General features: G+C 46.5%; 1 protein-coding gene and 1 non-coding gene across 2 annotated transcripts in view; both read right to left on the bottom strand.

The window, feature by feature from the left end:
• Window positions 1-10,145: 10,145 nt before the first annotated feature.
• Window positions 10,146-20,335, bottom strand: part of Pop1 (POP1 ribonuclease P/MRP subunit) — a 28,883-nt gene continuing 18,693 nt past the window's right edge. Inside the window, exons 12-16 of the mRNA XM_034515930.2 lie at window positions 19,894-20,009; window positions 17,810-18,001; window positions 15,846-16,000; window positions 12,286-12,609; window positions 10,146-11,666 (exon numbers count right to left, since the gene is read on the bottom strand). Of these exons, the coding sequence (XP_034371821.1) occupies window positions 11,027-11,666; window positions 12,286-12,609; window positions 15,846-16,000; window positions 17,810-18,001; window positions 19,894-20,009 (1,427 nt within the window). The 3' untranslated portion in view covers window positions 10,146-11,026. The remainder of the gene's footprint in view (window positions 11,667-12,285; window positions 12,610-15,845; window positions 16,001-17,809; window positions 18,002-19,893; window positions 20,010-20,335) is intronic.
• Window positions 10,182-10,290, bottom strand: LOC117719465 (U6 spliceosomal RNA). The gene has a single exon (XR_004608186.1). It is a non-coding gene; the product is annotated as a U6 spliceosomal RNA (small nuclear RNA).

Raw genomic sequence — 20,335 nt, 5'->3', positions numbered from 1 at the left:
ACTCATGTACAGGCTTGCACGCATGTTGACACCCACCCCATGTGGTAACATTGAGAGGTGAGACCTTTGGTGGTAATCAGGTCGTAATTGAGGTCGTGAGGGTGGGAACTCTGTAAGGGAGGGAAGGAGAGAGAGCAGAATGTTCAAGCACACAGTGTAATAAGTATACTTTCCCTGTTTTCTTCAAAATAGGACATATTATAGCTTACGATTGAGGGCATGAATGTTAAGAGGGCTCTCACCAGGAGCCGTCTGCTAGCACCTGATCTCCAGCCTCCAGCCTCTAGAACAGTAAGAAACAAGTGTCTGTCAAGCCACTGACAGCCTGTGGGGTTTCCACAGCAGCCACAGGGCAGCCTCAGAAAGACGTGTTCTAGATGACGTAACATCAAGATGGGAGATGGCTGTCCAAGTCCTATGGGTACATTCAGCCACTGAGACCTTCAGGTCTGTCTGTCAAGGCATCTATGTATCCATCATCCCTGGATCCATAAAGTAATTTCTACAATACCAAGGCACAGGGTCGCAGCTAGGTCTGAAGTAGGTAACAACTGCTAAAAATAACATGTGTTCTCTTCTGTCCAGTAACTCAGTTAAATGGAGCGGGTGTCTGGGGGATGCCCTACTTGCTTGACAGGCTACAGGTGCTGAGCACAGGGACTCTCCCCACTATCCCCCCACTCCCCATCCTCCATCCCCACCCCTCCAGGTCCTCCCTTCCCCCCCCCCCAGTGACACTTCAGTGAGCTCAGTGGGGCACTTATGTAAACTGACACATTCTGTATAATGTGGTAACTGGACGTTACAGTCAGGAGGGAGAGGCCGGCGTGGAGCCATGTGGCAATGCTGGTAGAAAGGGCTGACCTGGCAGCCTTGTGTGGAAGAGAGATCCTTCCCAGGCTAATCGAGTCGGGGTGGGGCAGGTGAGAGGGACTGACTGTGAATGATGGTCATCAGAGCTTTCCTACAGGCTGAGGTCTCTTAGTCTCCTTTGCTTTGGGGACAGGTGACTCTGAGACAGCAGCTAGGGAAAGGGTGAGGATCTAGGAGTCTCCTTCGATCTTAGTACAGCAAATTCAACTTTTAGTTTATTTTTCTAGGTCTAGCACAATGTCCCGCTTTCTTTTTTTTTTTAAGAATTATTTATGTTTATGAGCACACTGTCGCTGTCTTCAGACACACCAGAAAAGGACATCAGATCCCATAACAGATGGTTGTGAGCCACCATGTGGTTGCTGGGAATTGAATTCAGGACTCTGGAAGAACAGTCAGTGCTCTTAACCACTGAGCCATCTCTCCAGCCCCCTACTTTCTTCCTCATTTGGAAGGAGGCTCCCCATGTGGACAGAGAGTTTCTGGGGAGAGCAACAAACCTTACACCTCCTGGTTCCCTGAGTGTAGGCCCTGGTCTGCAGCTGGAGCTCCACAAACACCAGTTGAATCTAAAGAGACATCTGCCCTTCCCATTCGCCTAAATGTTCCAGGGACCATCCGTCCAAGGCTAGCAGCATCCCCTTCATTTCTAGGGCCTGACCCTCTGAGTGTCACTGTTGGTCTATACTGTCACCATGCGGTTATACTTGGTAACTGCATGTTCTCAGTGGACAACTCTGGACACTCTCATGCCCTCATACCAGTACTAGGGAGAATGGGGGTCCCCAAATGGCCACGTTTAACCTCACCTCTTTTGCCAATAACATCTCAGAATGACCATTTTAGCCTTTGTGTGTTAAGCATCCACTTGCCAATGGATTGCTAATGAGAGGTCATATTTGAGAAAGATAAAAGAGAAATGACAGGCTGTGACAGCCTTTACCAAGAAGCATGTTGGCCGGGATGGAGACTGACAGATGCTGGGTACCACTTTCTTGCTGTGCTGCCCTGGACAATTACTTTGTTTTAGTGGAATTCCTCAGTGACACATCTTTTGCAGCCTTTCTGCAAAATAAGAGATTATACAGCTTACAGAATTGCTATGGGGATTAAAATAAATAATCCATATAAAATAAGCGAAAGCTGACTGGCAGGCACATGCAGGCACTTAGCAAAAGTAAACACAAGGCACTTAAGTTTCTGTTACTCCATCTTAGCTCAGCCAGGGGGGTGAGGGAAACATTAGTGCCATCTCCATTGTTGACAAGGACACTGAGGACCAGAGGGCTTAAGTGACTTCTCCCAAGGCCCTTCAGTCTGAAAAAGGCAGGACTTAAAGCCCATCTTTATGGATCTTGCCAACATCCCAAGTAGGTCCTTGAAAGTTCTGTCCCTTGAGTGGCAGACCCACTGGGAGAAAGTTGAAAGGGTTCAAAGAAGAAAGAAAGAAAGAGATCAAAATCTAGCACAGCATACAACTCACATCTACTATGGGTGAGAAATCCTGGGGGAGAAACCCTGGGCCTGAGGAGTGCCCAGTGCATCATGGGATTCTGGCCTCAACTCATACACAGAATCTGTGTTAGGTGGCTGAATGACTTAGACACAGCTGTCTACTCTCCAGGACATAGCTTCTTCCATGGCCAGGTGAGACAAGGAAATCTAATCACCTGCCCAGTCTGACACCTTGTCATTCCATAATCTGTCCCCTTGCCATGCTCTCTAGCTGCCTGCAGGGAGGGTCACCGGTGGCCCATGGAGAACCAGAGCTCTTCCCTGGGGAGGACCGGTGACAGATGGAAAAGATGACTGGGTTCTATCACGAGATTACCCCTAATCCCCGCTGGAACGGAGTAACAATGTCCACAAAGGCCTGGAAGCCAGGCCAGTGATTTATGGGCAAGATTAGAAGACTACAGTGATCATTGGCCTGGAAGACCCACACTGGGCAGGGCATGAGCAGAGGCTACAGCTCGAGGGAGTGTGGGTTTCAGAACTAGCATGCCAAGCAGCTCCCTAACTTCTCTCAGGGTAACGGGTGGCTGTGTGTTATTGTCTTGCTCTTGGCTGACGTTTTCAGCATGAGCGAGCCAACTGGGAAACGTAATCATAGGCCTTTCACACACACACACACACACACACACACACCCATCTAACAAGGGCAAGATGAATGGTGTGGGCAGTGCTGGAATCATCAATATCACCAGCAAATCAGGGCAAAATGAAAACAAAGAAAATAAATCTATCAGGAATCCGTGGCCATTCAGAGAAACACCAGAACAAGCCAAGTCAGATTTCCCTGACAGGCCTGAGGACCAAACTCCTGAACTGTCTTCTCTGGCCACCTCAGCTTGAGCTGTTTGGGAGCAAGGCAGTGTGTGACTCTTGTGTGTTTCCAAGCCCTGGGTACCTGACACAGAACCACCAGCATGACTCTGGTGTAGAAAGTCTGGTAATAGGACAAGCTCACAATGTGTGTGTGTGACTTAGGTCATCGTGAGTTCGGTTTCCCACCAGCCTGTTGGTCAGTGGCCTTTCTCCTTGCTGTCTTCCTTATCTAGGAAAATGGGAGTCTTGATCAGAGTGTAGTTGTACTAAACGAATCACAGCACACAGAGTCCTGAGGGGACATCACATGCCCAGTGTCCCACTTTTGACAGAACAGTGCGTGAGTGAGGGCTCTGGGAACCTGCAGATTTATTCCACACAGCACTGGCAGGACAGGTATTTTTGTTTCCCCACTGAGAACAAGAGAAGATGAAGAGTCCTGGGGGGCTACGTAAAAGAGGCCTGGTGCTGGGTTTGAGGACTCTTGTTCAAGGCCATATTTGAGCTTGTTTCTATGGTCACTACAGTCTGGTGAACATCTCCACCCAACTTACAAAATTGTGCCTAAATTCTACCTGGGAACACAGAGGAGGCTCAGATCACAGCTCCCCAGCCTCTGGATGGAGTGGGAGGGACAGAGCCAAAGAGCAGGCAATGGAAAAGTAAAACTCTCTGGCTGCTGCACAGCTCCCCATGTGGGAGAAGAGACAGGTGAATGGAGTGACTAGTGAATCAGGAACCAAGCTCTTCCCCAGGGTAAGAAGTAACTCCTACCTTTGCCCCTTTCAAAGACAGGGCCCACAGACAGACCTCAAGGAGTGGGCTCAGGGAAGCTTGGGAGATCAAGTCTGAGGCCGCCCATCCCTGGAGTGGCTTCTAAGGAAATCTTTGCTCTGGTTTGGAGCCTCCTGCTACTTCTTAACTTCTGGCTGGCAGGATGCCCTGGAGGTCTCCGGTCTTCCTCTCTCCCCCAGGTGATCTACAGCTCTGGCCAGCTGCTGCCTCACCCACTGGGTTTTCCCCTGTGAAGACCTGCAACCCCAAGGAACTCAACCTAGGGCTGAGGACTGGAGCTCCTTTCTTAGCATGAACAAGGGCCTCTGAGGACATGGTACAGATGACTAACGTGACAGAGCATTTGGTAAGAGCAGATACAGCAGACACTGATGGTTTGCTCAATAGCAAAACCAGACTCAAGGCGCTGCTCAGCCCAGAGTACCCTAATATCTGCTTACTCCCGGGCCACCAGAACTTACTCAGCGGGCTCCCCAGTGTGAGCACCATGGGAGCTACATGGCAGGTACCTGCAAGATGCTGAGGAAAGACCAGACTCTCAACGGCCAACAGCTAGAAATCAAGGCGCACTGAGGGGTGTGGGGGGAAAGGCACACAGTAGTCTAGAACCTCAGCCTCTGCATGTAAAACAAACAAACAAAAAACAAACAAAAATCTTGCCTTGAGTCCTAACACCCTACCATCCCAAGAGTGTCAATGGCAAAAAAAATACCAGAATCCCAGAAGTAGAGAACACCCAGAAGATGGTCTAGCCTGGTGATTCTGACGACACCCCACAAAATCACCCCCCAGAGCTAATGAAACCACAAACTGCCGGCCACCCACAAGCCTGGTGCAGCTGGGCTCTCTGGGGAATGATGCCCAGAACTGTGTGCCTTTGGCAAGTGCCCAGGAGCTCTGGTGGTAGCTGGGTGGTGTGGTAGCAATGTTTAGACACCTGGGACTCTGTGAACAACCCCGGAACATTCCCCCATGTGGGAATCACACTCAAGGATTTTGTCCAGATACTTGATCTCCTCCAGGTCTGAGAATGGCACCTGAGATTCTCAGTCCCCATTGCTGAGACTGCTGATCCCAGGAACACGAGCCTATCAGATTCTGTTCTCTAATATTTCCCATCTTATTGAGGAACAGAAGAAAAGCCCACAGGGCTGGAAGAGAAGAAAATGAGGCGGGCAGAAGCTGCAGGCAAGCTAGGCAAAAATGAGTGCCACGCACAGCTAACCAGAGGCCAGCAGGGTAACTCCAGCTTATCCGTTTCTGACCAGGTGACAGTACTGGGGCTTGCTTCCTAATGACCATTGTGGGTATACAGTGGGAAGGAGTCACAGATGCCACACACAGGTCCCTGGGTCTGGGAATTTGCTGAACTGACATCTACAGCTCTGAGTCTGGCAAAAGTGACATAGGATGCACATGGCAACTGCTAGGGCTTGTTCCACCTCAGGAAGTCTCTCTCTCTCTCTCTCTCTCTCTCTCTCTCTCTCTCTCTCTCTCTCTCTCTCTCTCTCACACACACACACACACACACACACACACACACACACACACACTCAAGCACACTCACATAAATAGCTCTGCAAAAGATGCAACAGGACATAGTCACCCTGACCTGGAGGACTCTATCTCATATTTTCCTGGCCCACTTTTGGGCATTTTTTCTGTAGTAAGGTCTTGGGAACAGGTGAGCTTGCCCTTGGAGTTTCCTTCTGGCCTTCCTTGGACATTGGAAGTTAGGTGTCAGGAAATGAACGGTCCCTGAGGCAACCATAGGCTTATAAGGAAGAAAAACTAGTCAGTGAAGACTTCTCTGCTGAAGGAAAACTAAAGACATAAGGCTAGTTTACCCTAGAGAAAAGAAAGCAAAAAGTTAATAAGTGACTTCAATAAAAATAGGAACAGAAAGGAAGGGAGAGCACTGTCACCTGAAGCCCTCCACTCTGATGAACTGGCTGGGTATGGTGAGCAGGGATTACACTTTACATAAGACAGCCTCCATTATTTCTTTTCTAGACATGTCTTCAAGATTCACAGAGCCCATGGGCTAGCAAGATGGCTCAGTGAAAGCATTTGTGGAGTGAGTCTGAGAGCCTGAACTCAATCCACAGAGAGAAATGACTCCTGAAAGTTGCCTTCTGACATCCACATGTGAGCCACACATACATACACCCTAACACACACACATGCAAATACATATATGCACAAACACACACACTCACAAAATACAGATACATAAACATATACATATACACAAATACACACATACACAAACACACACACAGAAACACACATACACATACATACACAAACACACATACACACAAACACACATACACAACACAAACACTCACAAATACAGTTACATAAATAAACACATACAATTATACACACACATACCAACATACACAAACACACACAGAGAAACATACATACAAACACACACAAAGATACCCACACAAACACATAAAACACACACACACAAACACAACACACACACATACACAACATACACACACTTTATAGAAGTAGCCGAGGGAGATGGCTCCATTCATAAGAGCACTTGCTCTGACACATGAAGCGCTCACTCTGAAGCTCCAGAGCCGTGGGCATGGCTGTATAGACTATAACCTCAGCATTTGAGAACAGAGGGAGCTGGATCCTAGAGTTGACTGGTCAGCCAGGCTAACCCAAACAACGAGCTTCTGACTCAGTGAGAGACCTTATCTCAAGGCAATATGGTAGCGAGAGGTACAGGAAGACATAACATCTTTCTCTGTCCTCTACAATCTGATGCATGGATGCACACACCTTGCACTTAACACACACACACACACACACACACCAAATAACGAAATCTTGTCAATTAGGATTCTGCTCAAATGGGTCTGCCCTCTAAAAGGTAGAGTATTGATTAATCTAAGACCTCATAAATTCCCTTAGTAACAAGGATATTACACAACAGAATTGCATTTTAATTGGTTTTTTAAGCCACAGCCTATGCTTACTAATGAGGTTTTGGCGCCACCTAGTGGCTTATTTGTTTATTACAACTTTTACCTGACCTCTGATCGCTTGAAATTTCAATTCACCAAAAATGTGTTAGACAGAAGTGATAAGTTAAGAACCGGGAAGGAAGCTGGGCTGAAACATTAAAGACACAGTCTCACCTTCCTGAGGCTGATGTGTAAGAATTAGTCAAGTACACAATGCAAACGGGGTTACACACTCCAGTGTCACCAGGAAATAAATTTGTCATGGGTGGAGGATGAAGTTTGTAGAATGGCTTTGGTTTTGACTTTGTGTTTTGAAACAGTATCTCACTAAAGGGCTCAGGCAAATCTTGACCTCTTCATCCTCTGGCCTCCATCTCCCAGGGGTGGGGATTGTAGGCATGCACTACCATGGTCTATAAAAGCAACTTATTTTAAGCAGTGGCAGATAAGGCCACTAAAGTCACACAGAAAAGGACAAGCTGGAGTCGGATGGGAATAGTCTGTGAAAACAGAGTGGGTCTTTGCAAAGGCAAAGGGGTCAAGGCCTCAAGCAGCTATGGAAAGAGACCAAAGTCCAGCTTGTCGGGAACACTGTGAGCAGGCCCAGGGGACCATGATGAGACTGGACTGAAGCTAGGAGTGTGTCCTTAAATGAATGCACACAGATGGGGAAACAGGGGCGGGAGGTTGTCCCCAAGGACAGAATCCGGTTAAATTTATACTTTTTCAAATGGATGGGGAGAGGTTGGAAATACTTTGAACTGAGTTTGGCCACTCACTTGGCCCCAGCTGGATCTCAGTCAGGGATTCAGATGACAGCCTGTGTCTGTTTGTGGTTGGCTGCCCTGCCCCTTCCCTTAGCTGACAGGCACATCTCTAGGGGATTACAGCAAAATCTCTTTTAAAAGTCAGAACAGTGGTTCTAAATCTGTGGCCTCTTAGGCACCTTTAAGTCCAGTTAGACTGACATCCGAGGAATGGATAGTATGTTTCCAAGGCTTGCCAGCAAAGCTGAGAGCATCTGAGTCTGGAACAGTAGAACCAGGCGAGGACAATATCACAACAAAGCCCTTGGTACTCACACAAGTACCAGCCAGGCTGGTTTTTGCTTTGGTTGATCCATTGGTTTTGTTTTTTTAAAATAGGTTTTGCCCCAGGTAGAAGCCCCACTCTGAACCACAATGTCTCATTAAGTTTCTACCTAGATGTCAATAGCTCAGGAGAGCTGAAGTCATGGAGGGATACAGTCTCTTAGTGTAGATGAAGCCTGCTAAGCAGACAGGGGTTATGAGACATCTGAGGCTGCATTACTCAATCACAGGTCTCTGAAGTCAGAGGGTCCAAAGAGGCCTCTCAGGCCCCTGCCAGAGTCTCACATAAGGACCCATCGAGCAGTTAACAAATGACCATGCTTCAGCTCAACAGGAGATGGATTTCTGAACGGAGGCTTGGGCTCTCTGGTGATTCTCACGCAGCCGAGAGAAGCCAGAGATGAAACAACACCCTGTAGTTCTGGGGAGACCTGCCCAGAACTGTGTAACTGACTTGCTGTTCTGACATCTGCAACTAAGACTCTGTGTGTGTGTGTGTGTGTGTGTGTGTGTGTGTGTGTGTGTGTGTGTGTACACACAGATGTGCAAGTGTATGTGTGCATACATGTATATGTGTGTGCAAGCATACATGTGGAGATCAAAAACAACATTTAGGAGTTGATTCTCTCCTTCAACTATGTGAGCATAGGTTTTTATTTAACCAACTATATACCCTACATTTCTTTTTCTTACAAGATGCCCACTCATCTGTATCTTAATGTCTAAATGTTGTTAACCAGGTGCAGCAGTACAAGAAATCAAAATTCCCCGAAGGCTGAGCCAGGAGTTTGAGGCCAGCCTGGGAAAAGTAATTTGGATCTCTCTGACAGACCAGCACTTTTTCAAAAGATATTTCAAAAACACTTATGTTTCCTAGGCAACAGGCATGGAGGGCAGTGGGTAAGCGGGATTCTGACAGACAGAATTCTTCCCTGCAGTCTCCACTATGTAAATAACACACTAGGAATCTGCAGTGGAACACAGAATCTTCCCAGATTCACTTGGTCAAGAGAACTGTTCCCCAGGCCCAGTGCTCAAGGACTAGATTTGGGAAGTGCTGGCCCGCCCTCTCATCACATGGCTCTTTGACCTATACAAGCCACAGAGCAGAGGGACTGCAGAAGTGCTGTGGTCCCCAGAACATCCCCAGGAGAGCAGCAGGGGGAACACTGCACAAACTGCAGCTGGGGAGGCACACAGCATACTCAGACTTGCCATGGAAATTGCTAAGCAACAAAGTGGCATTCCACCTTGAAAGCAAGTATGGAAGGGTCCCATACCTGCTGACATCAGGGACTATTTTTCTGTTTACAGACTTCACTTACCCTCGTTTTTCTTCAGCTCCTTTGAGTTGAACACTGAGGGAAGCTGGCGTAGCTTAAGCCTCAACCATAAAACCTGTTGTCTTTTTTTCAACCCGTGTCAAAGATCTCCAGGGAGAAAAAGAGCCCTAGCGGCTCTTACTGAGGACCACCCAAGGAGCTCACCCCCACCTCCTTTCAAGACTCCAGTGAACCCTGACCGACTGGTGTGGCCTGCTGTTCCCACCACCCTGCAGACGGTGCTGTCATGTGTCCCAGCCACACAAACCAGAGCGTGTCTTTACTAATTGGTACTACAAAATGTTCATCCAAAAAAGATAAGATCAAAGAGATAGAAAAATATTATGTGCCCTCGTCTCCTTCCTGGAGACCCTCAATGTCCACCGCTACACTGAAGTTTCCAGAAATCCTTTCATTACAAAAAGAAAAACTAAATTTTTAAAGATTTACTTATTATGTATGCAGCATTCTGCCTACATGTATGCCTGCAGGCCAGAAGAGGCCAGATCCCATTACACTTGGTTGTGAGCCGCCATGTGGTTGCTGGGAATTGAACTCGGGACCTCTGGAAGAACATCTAGTGCTCTTAACTGCTGAGCCATCTTTCCAGTCCCAAAAGAAATGTTTTTGCCTAACCTAAATTATCTTAAATCAGCCTGACCTTGGGTTTTGCTCATATTTAACACGACATATTTTGAAAAATGAACCTTCATGACCTTCAGAAATTATCTGTAAAAACAACGTTGTTTTTTAACCAGATGGGTTTTTTTTTTTTATTGAAATATTTTCTCTTGTTGCTTCATGAACCTGCATGTCATCCTTGCACAGGGGCCATGCTAATCTTCTCTGTATCTCTCTATGTGCTGCCAAAGCTAACACTCTGGTTGCTTCTTAGCTAGCGGGCATTCCACTGTACCACTCTTGATGTCATATATGATGTCATATATGATGTCATGAGGGTGGCAGCCATCCACATTGTAGCCCACAGGCTATGCAGTACCTAGGATCTCCTTAATAGTTCCAGAAAGTTCTCTAGCTAAAGATCAGCCAGACAATTTGACAATCCCACAAAAAGTAGTATTTCCATGGCATTTTTGAAAAATTAAGAAACAACAAAGCAGCACCACGGAGTACAGCCCACTGTCACATGCCAGTCCACCTGAAAATACGCAGCAACTTGTGATTTCTTTATGGCACAAGATGTTTAGTTCAGAGGACATAACTGAGTGCAGCCCACACAGCCTGTACCTCAGATACTACGGTGTCTGCCTGTGTCTTTAGCTCAAACCCAGGTCTGCACACGTTAGAGCTTACCGACTCAGTTATACCCGGGACTGCAGTCTCTTCCTCAGAAAAATCGGTGAGTTATTGCTGCACATCATGTGACTGTAACATTTTTAATACAAAGTGTTCAGCTAGCATGTTAAACAATTATGCATATTCCCAGGACAGGAAAAGATGGAAAAGATTCAGATTATAAACAGATCGCCATCCACATAATTATATCATCTTAATTCTTGCCTTCCAAGCACTTCTACATCATATTTTAAAGTAGATGATGACAGAGACATCTCTGTCGGATTTGACAAAAATAGTTGTAAAAGTCCAGGCTATAAACTCGAATTCACACCTCGATGGTAATTCTTGCAAACCGGTACTGCAGTGACGTGGGAGGCCGCAGCAGCACCAGGCCCCTCACGGCTCCTGACTGGCTGCACAGCATTTCCAGCAAGCCGGTCACACTAACAAACCCTAAGGCTTCTCCACAGCCAGCAGCCATAGAAAAATCTCCCTGTGTTACAAAGCCTAGGAGGACCCTGGAGCAGTGTGAAGTTAGTCCTGGAAGGGGGCCTGACCACAGCCCCTGAGTCAGAGCTTCCTGCCCAGCTGTAGGCGCCCCTGCTGCCAGGCCCCTGGAGGCCCTGTGTTCCCCATTCTTCTTCTCCCTTTTCTTCTTTTCTTTCGCCTTCACAAGCAGGCTTTTAAATGGGTCGCTGTGTCTGGATTCCCAGGGTCCGTGGTAACTCTGATCCTGACCGAACTGGAGCAGGTCCTCTTTGGATGGGACACAGATCATGGTGCGTGGCTCTGGGTTACCCTTCCTCAGCAGGGACAAGCTGACCCACACCAGGGCTCTGGGGAAATCATCACGAATGGACAAGCAGGCCTTTCTAGTCAATTCTTGCTGGCCTCTGCAGGGAGCCCTCCTGACCTCAGAACTGGGCCCACACCAGGAAGAGAGCTGCTTCAGTAGCTTCCTACTCCTGCAGAAAGTAAGAGACATACAAATTAAACACCATTTAAAGCATCACACATATTTAGTTCTAATAATCTTCTTTTCATGTCTGTCATCTCAAACTAAGAATAAAGATTACAGGATTGGGGCAGAGAAAAAATAAGGCATATAGAAAACTAAGGTAGTGGGGTTATAACTAAAGCAAGTAAAGCACGAGGATGAGAGTTTGAGAAGAGAGATATGAAAAACTGAAGATAAATAAGGAAAGGGGAGACTACTCAAAGGAGAGCAGATTATTGGGTGCTGAGCGGGCAGAGCTGAGCACACAGCAGCAGAGAGGGCAGTGTTCACCTCACATGGAAGCTGAGGCCTCTCCACCATGCTGTGAGAACCAGCTGCTGGCCCAACCCACATCTACATAATTTACAAGAACTGGACAGGCTTGTGGCCACGTGGCTGGGGACAGTATTTTCAACCATTTCATAGGTTAGTACCATGTCTCAAATCAAGGACTGAACTGTTTCCCTAGGCCCTCTATGAAATGTCAAGGAAATGGCTCCCCTTTTCAGAAAGTTAGCACACAGGACAACGGCAACATTCATTATGGAAAACCATTCAAAATGTATCTGGCAACTGCCTGCACTTACCGAACAACACAGAGCTGGCTACCTGTGGCAGCCATGTGGCCCTCACTGGCATTCCGTTCCAGGGCCACCTCAGTCCCTGCCTGCACTTGACAGCCTGTATCTTCTGGCTTCCTGGGCTGGTTTTCAGCTATGCCCGCCTCATTAGATAGCTGACAGATCTCTTTGGGGACACAGGGCACTCCAAGCTGTCTTGAGTCAGTCTCCTGAGCTGTCTCTTGGGCCTGAACCCTGGACTCCCAGTCCTGAGTCAGCTGTTCCCAGGGACAACAGAAAGGAGCCAGTGTGCCAAGCTTAACATAGTTGGGCCTTTTAGCAGGAGGGCGTCTAACAAGAAAAAAAAGAAAGAAATTTTAAACTATTGAAGAGAATTAAAACAGCTATGATCATTATAACACATCTCCAAATAAAACACACACACACAGCCTTCCTGCCTGCCTCTGACTCCCCAGTGCTAGGTTTAAAGGTGCACACTACCATGAGCAAATCTTTGTGGGCCTTTTTGGCTTGTTTGTTTGATGTATGAGTATGCTATCGCTGACACACCAGAAGAGGCCATCGGATCCCATTACAGATGGTTGTGGCCACCATGTGGTTGCTGGGAATTGAACTCAGGACCTCCGGAAGAGCAGTCAGTGCTCTTCACTGCTGAACCATCTCTCCAGCCCATATCTTTGGTTGTTTTTTGTGTTTTTTTAAGAGATAACACATCTGCAAATGTGTGCAGGACTTGAGTACTGATCTTGAGAGCTCCAAGTACATGGTCTCCTCCGAAGGCTCTAAGTCAAACAGTGAAGCTTCTCCCTCACTCCTGACCCGACAACAAGGTCAGAAAGAGTAAAAAGAACAAGTATGTGCCTGCAAAACTGCATTTGGAAGGACTCATAGGAAGGTGATCACAGGGTGGCAGGACTCTCCAGGTCAAAAGTGTAGGAGAAGCTGCACACCAGTCTCTTGGGAAGAATCACATGACTTATGTTCTGCTAAATTCTGTAATCAAACTGCCTTCTCAGGGTTCGTGGTTATGCTCTCAGATTATGCAGCACCCTGCCATGATCAGAGAAGCTTCTAGATGCAGTGGGTGACAATTAATGCAGTCCTATAGTGCTTGGCTGTACTCCCTCCAAGGTCTGGGAAACAGTGGGGCAGAAAGGCACAAAACTGAAAGAGTGGGTGCATACGATGCAAAACTGTCTTCTGAACATGGCACAGCCATGCAAGTCTCAGACACACAGAGGCTACCTACAAAGATCAATCCAACCAGAACTCCAAGGGTTGGGAGTGGGGTGGGTGGGAGTAGGGTACGGATGTGATATATGCTTTTAAACCAGGCAGTGGTGGCACACAGCTTTAACCCTAGCACTTGAGAGGCAGAGGCCAGCCTGGTCTACAGCCTGAGCTCCGGGGCAGCCAGGGCTATACAGAAAAACAAAGAACAAAAATTCTCGTGTGGATTTGGGAGGGGGTCCCCAGGCTCTGAGGAGCTATTGGTAGTTACTAGTTGCCCAAGGAGTCATTTTCTTCAGTGGTTCAGCAATTGTTAAATTGCCTATGCTCCAGTAAACAGCTTATAGCCACGCCCACACCCATGCCCACACCCACACCCACGCCCATACAAGCAACCCGAATTAAAACAGTGAGTCAAACATAAAAAGTCAGGAGAACAGGAGGAGGACTTGGGAAAAGGAGGTCGGTAGGAATGGGCCGGGTGGTGAGAAGACGATGGGGCAGTAAATACAATCACAGTGCACTGTATAGATGTGTGACATGATCATACATACATGTATACATACACACAGCGCCTGGGTGGCGTTGGCCCCAATAGCCGGCTTGAAATAAGTATGTGCTAGATGAATGAATGACTCAGCCAAATAGAGAGATGGGTCCAGGGAAGAGTTCCCCAGCACACAGGACAGGACAGGACAGGACAGGACAGGACAGGACAGGACAGGACAGGACAGAGGTACCCTAAAAGGCCACTGATGAGACATGGTGCACATCCATGCTGCGGCCTTACAGGACCACTCAGAACTCCACTCTGCACCACACCCAGTAGCTGAGCCACATAGCCAAATCTGGCCTGTTTTCTGACTTTATATGACCCATGAACCAAGAATGATTCTCATATTTCTAGTCATTGGAAAAGGAAAATGATCCTATTTTATGACTGGAAATTCTATGAATTCCATTAATGAGTGACCCAAAAATAAGCCCTGCTTGGAACTCCAGCACACTCTTTGTTCTCTGTCACCTGTGGCTACTTCTCTGTCCCAGTGGCACAGCTGAGACCTTGTCACAGAGACCAAAGGGCCTACAGTCAGAAGTGTACACCATTTGGCGCTCTACAAAAAGTCTGCCAACATTTGGTGTACGATCATTATTTATTGATAGAGGGAAACCCACACACTGGTTAGATGAAAAGGTCAGGTTTCAAAGTAGTATGGATAACACCATTCGAGTATTTGGGAGGTTTTACACCTATAGAGAATATACATGATAGAATCCAAATAGTGAAAAATAAACATTCTCAGTTATAGGACTCTCAGCCACACACGGCACACAGGACTCTCAGCCACACACGGCACACAGGACTCTCAGCCACACAGCACACAGGACTCTCAGCCACATGGCACACAGACACACAGCACAGAATTGCTGGGAAGCTGATCCAGGATCAGGTCACAACTTATCCACTAAATCAATCATCTGTCTATCATTCAACAAATGGCTAGAAAGCCATCCAACCCTACATCACACATAGACACAGACAGACAGACGCGTGTGCACACGCACCCCTGCATGCGCATGCACAGACACACATGCACACACACACACACATACACACACACACACACAACCACCTCTGTCTGCAGGTGTGGGAGCAGAAACTCCCAGCAAAGCCACTGAAACATTCAATTATCCACTCGTTCATCAAACAACAAATGTTAGAAAGGCCCAGTGCACACACCCACAGCCAGACCACAAGCACCACAAACAAGAGAGTTTCTGTGCTTCAGGAGCCTACAATTGAATGTGAACATGGGATCCTATGGTTCACCTGGACTTCTCTCTGTAACAGAAATAAAGGCCCTTATGCACTCATTTCCAATGAAAGATATGTAAGAAAAAAGGCTACAAGGATAATACTAAAATATTAAAAACGGTGTGTATCTCTTTGCACAGCACAACTCACCAGCTTACTTCCATGGTTTTGTTAATTTTTATAAATCGGCACTATTCCAAAACCAGGTTTTTAAAAAGTGCAGTTTCTGCAAGAGTAGCGATATCGGTAGGGTATAACGAGCTCCATAGCCAGTATCTGAAGTGCATGACGGTAGTTCAGATATCCATCACTGAAGGCAGGAAAAGCCTAGAGAAGGCTCTACCAGACGGGCCTCTACAGGGCAAAAAAGGATATCCTGGCTCAAAGCACTTCTTGCTAACAAAGAACGAAAGGAAAGGCTTCTACTGTCCACAGGCTACTGAAGCCACCCCAAGCCATCAGGCAGTTAGAGCAGGCACCTCCCATGCCTGAGACCAGACTAAAGCAGTTCCTTCCTTACCTTTTGTACTTCTCCAGAAGATCCTTAGCTTGTTCTTCAGCAAACAGGACCCCAGCATGGCAGTCTGGGAAGTCGCCTGGGATGTTAGGTGACCGTCTGTACTGAGAATGCATTGTAGCCTCTTTCAATCCACCAACTCTTGCACCTTGGTAGATCTAACAGAAAAGTCAGGGGGCCTGTCAGTTTACTAACCTGAAGCAAAACTGCTTAACTGTCTGCACAGGGGAAATGAAAAACAACCTTAAAGCCTGGCACAAGGAAAATTAATAAATGCACATTCAGATAATCCTATAACCAAACACCAAACAATAGGAAAACTGAATGGATGAAACTTCAGTCAATACGGGAAAAAACTCAATATCCAGTAAATACAACAGGTTGCAGACACGTATAGACAATAAGCATATAGATTAAAACGTGTACTTACAGAGATACAAGCATCTGATAAAGATATGAGAATATGCAGAGGTAACAAATAAACAAACAAATCATAATGGTGTCACATTAGGAGAGCTGAGAGGTGTGAGGGACAGGGAACATTGCCAGCGAAGCTGGAGGCTCTGTTTCCTAAGAGGGACACACAGGGCACACAGCCCTGCAGGACATGTGGACCTTATCCTTTCTAAGTGAACGAGCTATGCCGAACCGTCTGCGGGTGCAGCTCGGTGACAGAGCCAGAGTGGCAGTCGTAGCCTGCCTAAGACCCTCAGTTCAATACTCAGAACTGAAGAAAAAGCAAAGAGTTTCCTAATTAAAAAAAAAAAAAATTAAGGGGAACAATTAAAAAAAAAAATCCCCTTCCTAAATGATTAACTGTTCCTTGCACTAGGCATAACTGCTAAAAACGTAATTATCTGCACAAACCTAGCAGTCTACACTGACACAGCTCTTACCTTCTTTAGCAGAGTAATGCTTACACGAACCAGAAGATGCTCATACACAGATTTTAATAACAATTTTGGCTACAGTTAAAAAATAGGAACAGAGCCGGGCGGTGGTGGCGCACGCCTTTAATCCCAGCACTTGGGAGGCAGAGGCAGGCGGATTTCTGAGTTAGAGGCCAGCCTGGTCTACAGAGTGAGTTCCAGGACAGCCAGGGCTACACAGAGAGACCCTGTCTCAAAAAAAAAAATAGGACCAGTATATGCTTATAGGTAACATTTAAAATAACAACAGTATGCTGTATACTGCTGTAAAAGCTAAGATAAAAAATTTATTCAAGTTAAAAATATGATATTATTGTTACCTATTTAAAAAAAAAAATCATTCCATTTCAAAACCTTCAAATACTGCTCCTTAGCAGGGCACGGGAAGGTGCCCAGGGATCACAGGACAAAGGTGAACACATGGATGATCAATACATAAAGCAAGCATGTATGGAAATGTCACAGAGTAGCTATACAGGTAATATGTTAATCACTGTAAGAAAACAAAAACTAAAACATGTGGACAAATGTACAATGTGAGCCAGGTGCTGTGTTTAACCCGGGAGCCTGGGCAAGAAGAGGATAGCAAACCCCAGGCCAGCCTGAGCCTGTCTCCAGAGGAGGGGCTACACTACTGTCTTTCTTTATTATTCAACTTTATTTACTCTGTGTGCCTGTGCATGCACATGGGCACGTGTATGAGGGCACACGTGTGGAGGTCAGAGAATAGCTTGAGAGAGGTGGCTCTTTCCTTCCACAATATGGTAGTGAGAATCAAACTCAGGTTGTCAGACTTGGTGGCAAGCACCCTACCCTGCTGAGTCACCCTGCTGGCCCAAAGGTTATCCGTGAGGACCTGGCTCCAGGAACCACATGTACAAAGTGGTCTATATTTTCATATCCATTATTTCACCTCAAAGGACAGAAGTACACAGTTCCTAAATTTGTACATAATGCTCGGAACATTTAGCATCTATTATCAATCAAGATTGTGTTTTAAATATTGCAATTATTAGCTGAAATCAAAAGGAGACTTACAAATGGAATCCAAAAAGCCATGCCCCAGCCCTTGGGGAGGAGGACATCCCAGCCACTGCCCCAGCCCAGTCGGTCTTCGCCAGTGACTTTTCCCGGCTGCTGAATCAGAAGTATAGGTATCTTGGATTCACGAGCCCCTAAATCGAGCTGCGATCCAGGCACCAGCAATTCACTCCTCATCCTGTTTAAATCCTAAGGGAAGAAAACAAGTCAATGCAAACAGCTATAGTCTTCTAGATCTTACTGGGTCTCCCCAGAAGCAAACTTAAAAGTTAAATGTTCATTTAAAAGAGAAAGGTCTGAAGTAGTAAGCACAAGCCAGTATAAGTAAAAATATACTTTCTAAAGCCAAAATACCTTAAACTTGCTGTGTGGGCTGGAGCATACAGAAGACTCAAAGTAAACGTACTTTGTTCATTCTGCTAACCTCGTCCAAATCAGTTCTACAACTGTACACTCTACCCTTTTACTCTGTTACGCCGTCATCAGTAAAGTAAGGCAGAGCACAAAGTAACCACAACTTCTCAAAGGTGGGCACTGGGAGAAAATGCTCTCTGCTCTTGAGGAAATGTCTCAGCAGGTCTGAATGATTAGAACAGAAGGCACTGTGAAGGCATGGACCAACGCAACAAGGAGTGAAGGGTGCCCTCTCAGACTTCCCTCGGTCTGCTCGGGAAGAAAAGCAGCTGTGCTGAGTTCGGAGCTTCCCAGCGACTGTCTCAGTGAGTGGTACACAGCACTCTTCCATGTTTGGGTATAACTGTAACCTTAACTATGCCCCACAAACCTTGACCTTTTCACTTTTGCTACGCTTCTACGACTTCCTGTATATTTACTGTCCATTCTACAGTATCTTCCCTTTAGCCCAAGCTTCCCACCTGGAATTTAAGACCTGTCTCTTTAAGATATCCATTCTTGAGAAGCACACGCCTGTCAAATGCTTCACCTTTCCCATGATCCTCTTCCAAATCCTCCCCTAACTGAACAATCCCACACATCCCAGAGCTCACTGTTCGTCCATTCCTGTATTTACTGAATACATCTGACGTGCTGTGTTTTTCTAGAACCTGGGAATAGAGCAGTGAATAGTCAAACATGACTCAGGGTCCGTGAGTCGACACCATCGTGTTAGAGGTTAGTCTACAGATACCCTTGGCTCCCTCCATGAGCCGACACCATCGTGTCAGGAGCTAGTCTACAGATACCCTTTCTCATCTTCCATCAACCACCAAGTCTCATTAATTTTATCCTCTGGAAGTGCGTTCTCCAGCCCCTTTACTCCAGCTACTGCACAATTCCAACCCCCACCGTGTCCCATGTGGTATATTTCTTCCTTTTTTTACATTCAACTACTTTACATACATGTCTCTTTTAAGGCTATCTGACCCACAGCACTTTCTCCGGCTCTCTCTCAAGCAGAACCCTAGTCTAACCTTCCCTCCACATACTGCCAGAGTGAAATCCAGTCATGCTGTAGCCAGTCTGGAAGCCTACAGTGGACCACACAGCTGGTCTACACCTTGATGCCTTGGGGTCCTCTATGCTCTAGCCTGTGTCCTCTCAGAGCTCCCCCTTGTCCCACTACTTACTCCCAGCTCTTGCCCCATCTGGGGATTATGAACAGGTCGGAGCTGGGTCACTGTAAATGCTGCTTTTTCTTCCTGACACTCAACTGCAGCCTTGGCCTTGCCTCCAAGAAGTCTGGCTCCCATCTGAGAGTACATTCAAACATCAGCTTCTCCTCACAGGAAGCAGCCTCAGTGTCCCCAGGCTTTCCTTAGGCTTCCTAACATGCAGGTCGTCTATCACTGTCTGACACAACGCCTGACTGGTGGGGGCTCAATCATTTTGAATTTACAGACAGAATATTTAAAGGGAATAAGATCAAAGAAAACATATTTAAACCACGAGATTTTACACTTCAGGAAAAGGTTTTTCTACTAGAAAGCATTCTTTAAAAAAAAGAAAAATCAATGTATCACAATAAAGAACACAGAAGTACACGGGACTGCGAAACATACAATCACCGCGTGGGATCTCTCCCCGGCACTCAAGAGCTTACCATGGCCTGGCACAATAGTTACCTGATCCAGGGTTTTATTCTCCGTGACACTCCGACAGATCTCCTGGTTCCAGATGAAGCTGTGTGCACACTCCACAGGCACTCCCTCCAGAAGCAGCTGCCGAACTTTCTCATTCTCTGAGAGGAAAAAGAAATAGCCTTCAAACCACACCGTCACTCCGTCACACCCTGACGCGGAAGGCCGAAGACAGGAAGGGCTTTCACTCAGTGAATGGGCATTTATTGAACTAGAAGACTCTCCTTGGCAAAAAACTACATTATTTTTAAAGTTGGCTTCCTAGACCATGAAATAACAAAGGCTAATAAAGACTTCCTTGATATGTACTTTTGTACAGACACACAACTAGAATACTAATAAGACAATCAAACTCTAGATGGCACCCTTTATCACCCTTTATCTCGGTCTCCTATAACTAACATTTATAAGTTATTCGCTCCTGTCT

This window comes from Arvicanthis niloticus, chromosome 13, assembly GCF_011762505.2.
Source record: "Arvicanthis niloticus isolate mArvNil1 chromosome 13, mArvNil1.pat.X, whole genome shotgun sequence".
Taxonomy (NCBI): domain Eukaryota; kingdom Metazoa; phylum Chordata; class Mammalia; order Rodentia; family Muridae; genus Arvicanthis; species Arvicanthis niloticus.
Note: the sequence above shows the minus strand (reverse complement) of the source record. Positions and strands in the feature narration are given on the sequence as shown.